The following is a 12,357-nucleotide window of genomic DNA, read 5'->3' on the forward strand; positions in this document are numbered from 1 at the left end:
GAGGCATTTTCACTATGCCCTTCGCTACAAGTGAAAAACCTGGGTGTTATTTTTGACTCTGAGCTTGGTTTTATCCCACATGTTAAACATGTAACCAAAATTGGATTTTATCATCTAAAAAATATAGCCAGAGTCCGCCCTATTCTCTCTCGGGCCAACACAGAGATGCTGATGCATGCTTTTATTACCAGTCGCATTGATTACTGTAATGCCCTGCTCTCTGGTCTTCCTAAGAAGAATATTTCAACTTTACAACTTTTGCAAAACTCGGCAGCTCGTGTGCTGACGAAGACCAGAGGGCGGGCCCACATTACACCGGTTTTAGAATCGCTGCACTGGCTCCCCGTGTGTTTCAGGATCGATTTTAAAGTTCTTTTATTGGTTTTTAAATGTCTTAATGGTCTTGGGCCTTCTTATCTCTCAGATCTGCTTTTACCATACGAACCCTCGCGGATCCTGAGGTCCTCTGGTACTGGCCTTTTGATTGTCCCTAAAGTCAGGACACATACTCACGGAGAGGCAGCTTTTCAGTGGTACGGTCCTCGTCTGTGGAACAGCCTGCCGGAGGAGCTCAGGGCCGCAGAGAACGTGCATGTTTTTAAGAACAGGCTCAAGACCCACCTTTTTAATTTAGCTTTTACTTAGCATTTATTTATTTTTTATGCTTATTTATTCTATCCTGTTATTCTATTATTAATTTAGGATTTACCTAATATTTATTGATTTTATTCTTATTCATTTTTTAATCTTCTTACTCTATTTATATTTATATTTATATTGTATCCTGTTCTTATTTATTTTATCATTTTACCCATATCTCCAGTGTTTCCTCGGAGGGCGCTCTCTGCACCGGGGCTGTTATTGACCGTGGCTGCTGGGTCTCTGGGGTCCTCTCAGCCTGGTTGGGGGGCTCCTTGGCCTCCCTCCTGCTGTGTGCCCAGCCCGGAGGCTGCGGTCTGTGACCGGCTCCCGGTGCAGACGGCTCTCTGTTATAATGTTTCCTCACTTGGCTCATGCGAGCCCAGCCCAATTTTTACTCTTTAAGTGTGCGCGTGTGTGTGTGTGTGTGTGGGTGGGGGTGGGGGGATATATGTGTATTGAGAGTGTGGGAAGTGCGTTGGAGGGTGGGGTGGGCTGCTTTTAACTATGTAAAGCACTTTGTGCTACATTTTTTCTGTATGAAAAGTGCTTTATAAATAAAGATTGATTGATTGATTGATTGATAGTAAAGCGCTGTATAAATACAGGCCATTTACCATTCAATACCGAGTGCGCCATGTTTTGGGCGGGAAATCGCTAGCGCTCCCCCCCACACACCTGCCTGGTCACGGCTAATTATTTAATAACTCCTTTCTTACCTGCTCACCGTGGTAATAAGCTTCCCGAAACAACAACCAAAATCGCATAAGAGCTTTGTTAAGAAGAATACTTTGGCGAAATTTAATATTGTTTGTTTATCTTGCTAGCTCGTTTATTGATTAGTAGTACCACCTAGCTAACCTCCGGCCAAAGGAAAGAAGGAGAAAATGGCAGCTGGGAAGATGTGCATGAAGAAAAATAAGGAGGAAACTGCCGAGGTTTGAATTCACCACATAAAAATGCCATATTTTAGGTGTTATTTACTCAATGTTTGTATTTCTAAGTTCCTGTTTAACGGATCTGTGCTGGAAGATGTTTAAGGCAGTCAATGGCGACATCTTGTGGCCATGATATGACTGTGAACATGTTTTCTCCTTTCTTTTCTTTTATTTAAAGTGGACGGAGTTATTCCCGAACGACTTTAAATCTGCGCAGGAGTCTTTACTCTTTGTGAAAAGGATGATGGTCGTGGCTGTCTCCTCTATCACCTATCTCAGGGGTATTTTTCCAGAGGATGCCTACAGATCCAGATATCTGGAAGGTGAACATTCAGAGAAACTATTGGGAGTTTAGCTAGGAGTTTAATAAAATCAGCATTCGGTGGAAAAAAATGTACACTTACTGGATGCTTCATAAGGTAAAATACACCTATTCAATTAAAAACGTTTCCTGGTCTGATAATTTCAGGTGGTAGGTTCAGAATTTAGCTTCAACAATATGAAAGCATGGATCCGTCTTCCCTTGTATTATTGTTTGGGCCTCTTAAATCCCTCAAAGTGTGCTAAATTTAAATGACACAGCTTACTTTAGTATAGTCTCTGACGTATGTTCCTACCACAAAACTCAAATAATCTCAAACTTGTACATAACAATGAGTTCACTGTATTCCAGTGGCCTCTAAAGAGCATTTTTGGGATGTGGTGTTACCAGAGATTCAAATCATCGATGTGAAGCCAAGAAATCTCTGTCTTACTACTTTTAATCACTGACTATAAAAGGCTGTTTTCTTTTTGTTGTTTTGCCAGATTTTTGCATCAAAATCTTGCGTGAAAACTGCAACACTCCTGGTGCAGCCAAAATTGTGAAATGGTAAATATAAAATCCTTGCTTTAATGCTAAGAAAATGTACAGGAGAGTTTTATTACCCTGGTTAATATTTGCAAGTGTCCTTATTTGTTTTGTTCAGGTTGATGGGCTGTTTCGATGCATTAGAGAAACAATACGTAAGTCGAGCCTATCGTTCAACTCTTGAAATATGTAATAATTAATGTGCGGTGCCGTTAATATTTTTGTTACTTTTATTATTTTGTATGTTATTCTCTGGACAGCTCCAGCTTGTGTTCATTGGGGTAAGTGTATATGTAACATGAAAGAGACAATTTCCCGGTTACATTGACATGTCTAAAACTTACGATTGTTACAATCCAGGTCTGCGCTGATCCTGATGAACCCAATGTAAGTTCTGTTAAATTACTGAATATTCAAATTACAGCAGCATGTGGCCTGATCGGAAATGATAAAAAAACGTATGAATCATTGTCTTACTTTGCAGCGGATAATTGAGTCCTACCACTTCAAATTCAGATACAGTGCAAAGGGACCAGAGATGGACATACTCAGGTAGGAATAAGTTTAAGCATGCCACACAGACTGAGCCCTACCCAGCTGACTGGCTGAAGCTGATATAACCTCTGTGCAACCACAGGAACAACGGTATAAAGATGCAAGTGACCATGGACGACACCAAAAAGGCTTTGGTGCTTCTCATCAGGAAGCTCTTTCTGCTTATGCAGAACCTGGACGCCCTCCCCAGCAACGTCTACCTGACCATGAAGCTCTACTACTATGATGAGAGTAGGATACTTACTTTTAATGAATATCCTATATCCTTGTGTCTTTTAGACTTTTCCTACTAAAAACTAAAAATATTATACTGTGCTCTTCTTTCAAAGTCACCCCTGCTGACTACCAGCCACCTGGTTTCAAGGAGGGCGAGTGTGACAGTCTGTGGTTTGAAGGCGTGGCCGTGAACTTCAGGGTTGGTGAGGTGGAGACACCCTTTCACACCTTGAAAATAGCTGTGTCAGCAGAACAGGATCGGGTGGAGAAACTTCAGAAAGGAAATCATTTGGGGGAGACTAAGCAGGTTTCTCAGGGGGCTTTTCCAGAGAAGGAAATTGAGAAGGTAGGCTACAGAAAGGGGACTGTTTAAGTACTGGATGATATCTTTATAACAGTCTCAATCCTGTTACAAATGCAACAGGCAGTTTATCATAATATTCGTAAACATTTGGTTACAGAATCCTCCCAAGAAAATATATGAAGGAGAGGATCTGCCTTCTGAAGACGGTGAGTCTATCAGGGCTGGGCGATTCATATTTCCCAAGAAGCCACATGAGAACTGTACAAAGGAGTATTGGGGGCTATATTAAGAAAAAAATATTCATTTTGAGAGTACAAAGCTGATTAAAGCTGTTGTTTCAAGTCTGCCACAGCTGCTACACTCTGCGAAATGCCTTGCGTTGATGAATGACTGAAATCATACTTCAGAACTGGTTTTAACAGCAAGGAAATTATTTCTCTTTTAGCACATAAACACAGTGTGCTGATGAGTATGAGGACGTTGAAGAGATGGTGCAGAAAGCCTCATCTGATCAAAGGAAAAACCACACAAACTCAGAAAAGTTGTCTGGATTTATGCAAAATGACATGCCTGTCAAGTTAGAAATGCAAGGATATCAATGGTTACACATTCTCGCATTAAAGAGGACGTATGCTGTGTCATAAACCACAGTAAGACAGCTGATAATGTTTTTTCACCAACTCCACTACAAAAGGCATTTTTGGGCATCGGGTATAGCAGCCGTGGGAGTTGTTTAGCTTGAAACAACAGCCTGTATCTTCACATTTCAACTTTATTCTCAAAGTGAATAATATTCTTTTTGTTAATGTGGCGCAAATACTCTGTTGTAGAACTTTGGGCTGTTGTGAAAGGCAGATAAAATCTATATTGAGCAGGATTAAGTTCACATAATAGATGCAGCCCTCCACAACAGTCCCACTTTCTCATGTGTTCCTCTTGGGAAAACTGATCGCCTACCCTGGATGTGCTGCTGCTGTTTAAACCCTCACCCTAAAACAAAACAAAACATACAATTGAACAAAAGACTTACACTGCTGACTTTCCTCTAAACAGAGTCTGCACAGTTTAAGAAACCAAGGCGACCCATGGCAAAGGTACAGTGGTACTAGACTGTAACAAAATCTAAGAAATCATAACATATTTGAGCTTAATTAATAATAATTATTAATTTTCCAACTGTTTACTTTTTTGTCTGTTTTAGAGGACTGCAGCTGCCAGAAATCTTGCAAGAAAGAAAAGAAGAATCTAACCAACAAGACAAAAGACGTGTGAACAACCTGTTCATTTTAGTATGACGTTATTTTACAATTCATGTTATTATCAAATGTGTTAGACAGGTTCCTTTGATAGTTCACTCTACCCAGACATTGTTGTTGCAGTTTTATTTCACACGACACGCTATCATTCATAATTCATATAAAAGTACTTAGGTTTTCATTTAAGTGTACAAAAATAGTTTCATGTGTATAGTTAATAAAATAAAGCTTGATTGTAAACATTGTTGTGCAAATGCGTAAAATACGTTGAGAATCATCTCATTTACATAAATGGCCAAAAAAGGTAACCAAGCACGAAACTCAATATGAAACTCATTCGCACTCAAGTAGCTAAAATCAGTCAAGATTTAGATTTAAATCACAAAGCTAAGAGCTTGAATTAGATTGAATTGGTTCAGAATGCAGTTTTAGTGCCTACAATGTGTTATATTTTCCTGTAAATTAGAAAAAAAGTGTGGATGATTTGATCAAAGACTGTTAGTTGTTATTTGGAGCACAAACAGTTGATAGTTTTTCCTTGACTGAGAGAGATTTCCTGATCTAGAGTCTCTGTCTCAGTGCACAGCTCTGGCTTGCTGTGGCTGGGTGGTCTAGAAGAGGCTGTCTACATCGCCCATCTCCACAAACACAGTCTTCAGTTGGGAGTAAAACTCGATCGTCACCTGGCCGTTCTCCCGCCCTATGCCTGGGGAACATAAGGGTCACAAATGCACGCCCACTTTACTTACTGTAGTTGTCAGATGATGCATTTTTCCAGGTATAGAACTGATCTGAGTTATTCAGTTAATTACTTATGAGTTTGATTAATAAAAAAACAAAGTAATGATTTGCCAGTCACATTTAGCTCCTGGCCAGCTTGAAAACGAGAGTGTACCTGACATTTTGAAACCCCCAAAAGGCACCTCCACAGGAGTAACGTTGTAGTTGTTGATAAAACAGGAGCCTGCCTTTAGATGTTCAACCACTCTATGGGCTCGCCTCACGTCCCTGCAGAACACGCATAAAAGCAAATTTAAAATCTCCAAAAGTTGATTCTGTTCATGAACAGAATCAACTTTTGGAGATTTACTTACCTGGATAATTGATAATGCATCAAGACAAATTTAAAATAAATAAATTCAGACACCAAAGCAAAAGAAGAGGCTGACATGTGCGATCTTTTGGTTGTTTGTCAGCAAGGTTTCGCCAAAACAACCACATGAACAAACAACTACATGAAACATGCTGGAGAGCTGAAGCATGGGAAAGAAGGGACCCACTGAGTGTAGATGACTTTGTTTGAGGGATTAGGGAATTGTATGTGTTATATGTGTATGTGATACACTGGGACTCAGATTAAGTGACTTCAATTACTGGTTGGTTTGTAGCTTTAAATGTGGTTTAAAAAAAAAAAAAAAAAAAACAGAAGAAGAGAATTTGCACATATAACAAACCAACCTGGTGAAAACACCTGCAGCCAGACCCAGTGAAGTGTCATTAGCCCTCTGCAGCACCTCGTCTTCTGTCTCAAAGGGTAGCACAGACATGACTGGACCAAAGATCTCCTCCTTCACACAGGTCATGTCATCAGTGCAGTTACCTATGAAGGGGTAAAATTAAAGGATTTCAATCCACTGACTTCAGAAAACTTGTGGTGTTGCAGTTAAATTTAGTAGGGGGAGATAGTTTCCAGCACCGTAACAAAATGCAAAAATAGAGTATTTTATAGAAGGTCTACCTAATATGCATGGCGTCATGTAGTATCCTCCTCTGAGCTTGGGATCAGATGGGACGTAAGGTTCACCCCCACACAACACTGTAGCGCCCTAGTAACAATGCAATCCAAGTTGAAGTTGCTGCACATAATCCTACTGGTGTACACCTGACAAAATAAAAAGAACTCCTTGAACGAGTCTTACCTCTTTTTTTGCTCGATCAACTAAAGACAGGACTTTATCCAGATGTGGTTGGCTGACCAGTGCCCCCATTCTGGTGCTCTCTAAAAGAGGGTCTCCTATTTCGATCGCTTGGGTCCTCTTTACCACCTCCTTCACAAACTCAGGCAGAATATCCTTCTGAACAAAGACCCTCGTACCATTGCTGCACACCTGTGATGCAGATATACAACACTATCAAGTAACAGGCTTCAATGTGAACCAGACACAAGCTGAACCATAGAGTGATGGTAAAATATAACAGCATATGAAAAAAAAAGATACACTACCTGGCCTTGAGACAGGAAGTTGGCCATGAGAGCTCCCCTCACAGCGTTCTCCAGATCACTGTCCTTAAATATGAGCAGTGGAGATTTTCCTCCAAGCTCCAAAGTCACTGGTTTGACCCCCTTAGATGCCATCTCCATGATCTGTGGCACAAAAGCAAATGGAAAAACATCCAGTTATTAGGACATATAAAGAAGACGTCGGCATCGTTACCACGACATTTACAAATCCCAATTGTTTACTATTAAATGTCCTAGTCACAAGAAGTCTAAAATACCACGTACTTTCTGTCCTGTGGGCACACTACCAGTAAAAGACACCTTAGCAACATCAGGGTGTTGACACAGGAGGCTGCCAGTTTCCTGGTCCCCCTGGACCACATTGAAGAGCCCCTCTGGAACTCCGGCTTTGGCGTAGATCTCTGCCAGCATGACTGCTGTCACAGGTGTCACCGGTGACGGTTTAAACACCATGGAGTTACCTAATATGGAGAAAAGATAACAAAGAAAAACATGGATTGTTTGAATTCTTTTAATAAGTCTGCACATTCAGTTGTATCAGTTTCCGTGGAATGCTATCTAAAGGTGAAATGCTGTAATTATTTTCTGAAATGTTTTGTGCTCAAATGAATTGCTGATGTTTAAAGATGGTAACGCCCACATTTTAGTTTTAGTAGCGCAGCAGTTTATGTCAAGTGACCTTACAAAATATAGTCTTTCTGTTCATTTGCTAGAACGTGCAGTTATCCTAACTTCAGATGCCCTTTCCTCACCCCACAGTCTAACTTCTTTTTTTTTTTTTTGCCTGTCCCATTTGGATCTTTAGCCATGAGAATTGTTGTCTGAGGGCCAAGAAAGATGCCAAACGGATTTACTTTACCAAGTGGATCATCATGGCCTTGCCATATTGGTCCATTTGATTGACCTTTATTATAATTATAATTATGTATTTATTTTATTTTATTTTATTTTCGGTTGTTACAGACGGGACAGACATGACTGGGGGATAGGACAGGGAGAGAGAATGAAAGAAAGAGAGGGAGAGAAAGAAAAATAGAGGGGAGAAGAGATGGTGAGAAAGGGGGAAGAAGAAAAAAAGAAAAACAAAACAAAACACCTGGATCACCTGTATGGAGATAAAAAAAAAAAAAAAAAAAACCAGAAGAGAAAACAAACAAAACAGAGCAACATAATAAATACACCACCATCACAATAAACTAAAATAGTAGATAATAGTAGATACTAAATTACATGTTATTGTGCAGTACGCAAGATTGACAGTGCACAATGTGCTTTGAGGTAGCAGCCAAGAAAGGTGTAGTTTGTGTTTGTGAACACCCGTGTGTACACCTGTGTGTACACCTGTGCGGATCAGCACGCTTGTATTCAAAAGGTTTCTCCATGTAACGATCTGCTAGGGAGTGTGGGGAGCCACAGCCCCGTCCCCCAGGGCATGAAGCAGGTATGGAGGAGATCCAGGCCCCAGAGTACGAGGACCCAAGGAGGACCACCACAGGGACAACCGCGCCACCCTCCTGGGAAGAGCTGAGGAGAGCCCCAAACGAGAGGTCACGCAGCCACGGAGCAAAGGCCAGAGGGAGTTGCAGTGACGTGCCCGTGGGCTCTGCTGGCAGCCAGCTGTGCCAGAGAGGACCGAGCCTCAGGCCCAGATGCCAGAGACCTGAGGGCACCCCACCCCCCGGAAGGGGCCCAGCTGGGCCACAGGCGCCAGGCCCCGCCAATCGGACACCAGGAGTGAGTCGGTACATACATGAGCGCCTAGCCCCAGACACCAAGAACCACCAACGTCTGAGGGCATCAACCACCAGCAGGGAGTGTGGTGAGGGGAGATAGGCCTCCATACCTCGGAGAGCCTGAGATGTTCCCAGAGAGGTGGAGTCTAGCTGACATATAGACACAGATGAACAGGCGCACGCAGACACAAACGTGCATTCCCACCCCCATATACACAATCAAATACTCGGCACTCATCCGACGTGGAGGCAGACACAAATAGACACTGTACACACATTCACACTCCCCAAACATACTCTATATCCCAGGTCCGGGTACCCCTGCCCTCAGAGGGGCAAACCATACCCGGACCAAGGAGATGTAACCCTTCTCTCTGGGGTGGAGCAAAGCAGACCGCCTCCTTATCTGCAGTAGAGAGAGAGAGGCCCCGCATCCCAGACCCCAATCTGACGGCCAGCACCTTCTCACAGCCCCCCAGCCCCGAAGGTTAACAGAACGGGAGTGAGTGAAGACCCCAAACCTCCCTCCGCCTGCTCATATGTAGTGTTGCTGCGTGCTGTTCTAAAGTGCATTTAAAACAGTCTAACTTCTTAAGAAAATGTACTGATTCATTTTCCAGGAGTTTAAAGAGATTTTCTTAAATGTAGCAAACCAACAAAGGCCACTGGTGTTTTGGTCGTGGAAGAAACCCATACCGCAGGCCAGGGCTGGAGCAGACTTCCAGGCAACGATCTGAAAGGGATAATTCCAAGCACCGATGCCAACACACACTCCCAGCGGCTCTCTGCGAGTGTATGCAAAGGATCCCCCAGGCAACTGGACATGCTGGCCTTGATAAAGGAAAACAGAAGCATTGACAAGGTAAAACAAAGGCTGACGTGACATTTATAAAGCCATATAAATATGGCAAAAATATACGATAGCTATACCAACCTGCTAAAGTGCTGGCCAGTCCTGCATAGTACTCTATACACAGTCTGGCAGAGTCCACATCCAGACGGGCCTCTGTGATGGACTTCCCGTTATTGACCACCTCCATTTCAGCTATTTCCTCTCTTTTGCTCTGTGCATTAAAATCAGGGCATATGCAATCTAATATATTAGATGACTCATGAGATCTTCCTATATCCTTATATTCCTTATATGTATATATTCCTTATATCAAGATATAACAACAACTTTGTTGAGCTGTTCTTCATTCTAAAAAACAAAACAAAAACATATAAACAACAAACACCTCAATTATATGTGCAGCTTCTATCATGACCCTTGCCCTCTCCATCCCCGACATTTTGCTCCAATAACCGAAAGCCAGTTTGGCAGCCTTCACAGCTTGATTCACCTCCACAGCACCACAAGGCTCCAACTGGCACAGGACACGGCCTACAACATGGAATGTAAGATAGCTCAAGCGTCCAAGTAGGCAGACTTTCATGAAAACAACAGGTTGCACACAGTTTCCATTTGGCACAGTCATCTCTATGATTCCAGTCGTTCTTTGATGTGAAGGAAAAATAATTATCGGCCTACAGCAGCTACAGGCAACTGTGCTGTGAATTTTGTGGCTCGCTTACACTTTAGAGCTGGAAATGTCATTTTCAGTGATGGTAACTGTGATTAGATAAAGAGCACCATGCATAAAGGGTGGGGCTGCATGCAGGCTCTGTGCTGGCTCAGATGGAGTTAAGAGAGTTGAATTAAAAACAGGGACCGGGCCTCAAAGAACATCAGAATATAATTGGACTAAAAATGTGTAATGCACGGAGCAGCAGGCTGACTATCAGGCATCATTAACTGATAATGATGTGCTCTCATATCTTGGTTCTGCTCCAATGAAGCTGTGCAGAGATAACACTGTCCATACGGGACTGCTGGTCTATAGCTGTGACTAACTGGATACAGTATATCAATCAACATGTGTAGAAAGTTTACTTTTATTGAAAAACTAGTTACCAAGTTTAGAGGTGTATTTGACAAAAAGACTCTAATCATTCGGAAAGTAACGTTGAAATCATTTTCCCCTACTAAAGATTACCAGACATACATATTCACACAGCAATGGCCAAAGTCCGGTGATAAGGCAGGGTCAGTACTTTTTTTTCAGTATTTACGAGCTGTGTGTTTTACCGGTTGCAGGTTCGTAAACGTTGTCCTTGCTGCATTTCTCAGGGCCTGTCCTCCTCTTCCCAGCCCAGAAGTTAAGCGGGAGGGTGATCTCCACCGAGCCGGAGGAGATGCACCTCACTCCAGCAGCCAGAAGAGCAGCTGCAGGCCGCCGCAGAGGGAGACTAGCGAGTCTCCGGAGCATATTGGAGCTCGTCCCGTTGCTTCAAGTGTCACTGATGACTGTAAAACATGCAGTATGCGGGTTAACGTCACTTTACCGATAACGCTGGAAAATCTAAAAAGGAGTCTGACTCGATTACAAGCAACTCCGCCAAACAGTTATGTGCTAACGACTCTTTCACTTTACTGTCACTTTTAAAATGTCATTATTGGATTTAAGTTTTGAGAAAACATACCTTTAAGACGTTTAATTTGTTTTCGAAGAGTCCAATCTCAACTCAATTGAGAATATCGTGCTTAGTTGTAGTGATGGCCCGCTTGAAGCTGACGCTCCGGTGCATGTGTCAAAAAAATCAACACACTGCTTCAGAAGCACTGTGTCGAAGCTTGATTCGTTTGGCCAGAGTCACGTGATCAGTGACGTCCGAAGCTTCATTTAGAGCCTAACTGCTTCGGTGTCTGATTCAGTGGTTTATAAGCAGGTGAACCATTTGCGGGATTTGTGGAGTGTTTTGATGGTGACAGATAGCGAAAGACTGATATTTCTACTGAGAGATTTGGAGCCAGCGAGGAATAGAGGAGGTTCTGTTGTGTGGGAGTATATTGAGTTGGTTTTGGTCAACCGGGTGGGTTTTCCAGCTTTGTGTTCTTGTTGTTTGCTTTTGTTTTGTCCGTGTTTATTTTATCTGACAACGGGACAAACTTAAAATGTCAAAAATCTGCTTTTCATAATATAAATATCATTAAATAACTTTAGAAAGACTTCTATTTGACTCTTTACATTTAATGTTATAAAAAGATATTATTTATGTTTTAAATAATCTTAAACTGCTAGTCTGTCAAATGTGCAGCAATTTAATTTATTTATTCTCTTTAGCTGATAGTTTGTGGGGCCGAGTTAGACTGTATAACTGCATCTCTACCAGTTTCTCTGCACTCCAACCTCCTCTGTGCCATGTGAAGGGAATTTCCTTAAGGCAGGAGAAATTATCTCCACGAAAAGGAACAGGTCCGGCCATCACACACTAGAACAAATCCTCTTCTTAAATACAAATGAAAAAGGGCTACTTTAAATGCATCATGTTTTTAATTTACAAGTTTATGAGCATTTTCCTTTTCCATTTCACAATCAATTCTACCCCCAGGTCAAAAATATGTATAGGAAAATTTCCCAAATATAATATTATTTATAAAAATACCCGTCTAGCGATTAACTGCATAAGTGCATGGAGGCAGGACCTCACAGCAGAAACATACTCCATAATGTGTTGTACATTATCATATGTATATTATATGTAACGTGGTTTTTTTCAATTATTGCATTTACCAACATCAAG

General features: G+C 41.8%; 2 protein-coding genes across 2 annotated transcripts; one reads left to right on the forward strand and one right to left on the reverse strand.

The window, feature by feature from the left end:
• Window positions 1-1,241: 1,241 nt before the first annotated feature.
• On the forward strand, window positions 1,242-4,788 carry zte38 (zebrafish testis-expressed 38). The gene is made up of 13 exons (XM_040022358.1): window positions 1,242-1,370; window positions 1,467-1,577; window positions 1,756-1,900; window positions 2,385-2,448; window positions 2,546-2,582; window positions 2,688-2,708; window positions 2,788-2,814; window positions 2,912-2,979; window positions 3,065-3,213; window positions 3,312-3,544; window positions 3,660-3,708; window positions 4,556-4,596; window positions 4,704-4,788. Exons 2-13 carry the CDS (start codon window positions 1,527-1,529, stop codon window positions 4,749-4,751), a joined length of 933 nt encoding a protein of 310 aa, XP_039878292.1. The 5' UTR covers window positions 1,242-1,370; window positions 1,467-1,526; the 3' UTR covers window positions 4,752-4,788.
• Window positions 4,770-11,586, reverse strand: aldh9a1b (aldehyde dehydrogenase 9 family, member A1b). Its single transcript, XM_040022357.1, has 12 exons — window positions 11,257-11,586; window positions 10,862-11,080; window positions 9,972-10,117; window positions 9,668-9,797; window positions 9,430-9,564; window positions 7,265-7,461; window positions 6,983-7,123; window positions 6,678-6,866; window positions 6,497-6,584; window positions 6,217-6,358; window positions 5,654-5,766; window positions 4,770-5,464 (listed from the first exon to the last, which is right to left on the reverse strand). The coding sequence occupies exons 2-12, from the start codon at window positions 11,040-11,042 to the stop codon at window positions 5,370-5,372; spliced, it is 1,557 nt and encodes a 518-aa protein (XP_039878291.1). The 5' UTR covers window positions 11,043-11,080; window positions 11,257-11,586; the 3' UTR covers window positions 4,770-5,369.
• Window positions 11,587-12,357: the final 771 nt, after the last annotated feature.

Source organism: Simochromis diagramma, unplaced genomic scaffold, assembly GCF_900408965.1.
Source record: "Simochromis diagramma unplaced genomic scaffold, fSimDia1.1 OVJJ01000205.1, whole genome shotgun sequence".
Classification (NCBI taxonomy): Eukaryota; Metazoa; Chordata; class Actinopteri; order Cichliformes; family Cichlidae; genus Simochromis; species Simochromis diagramma.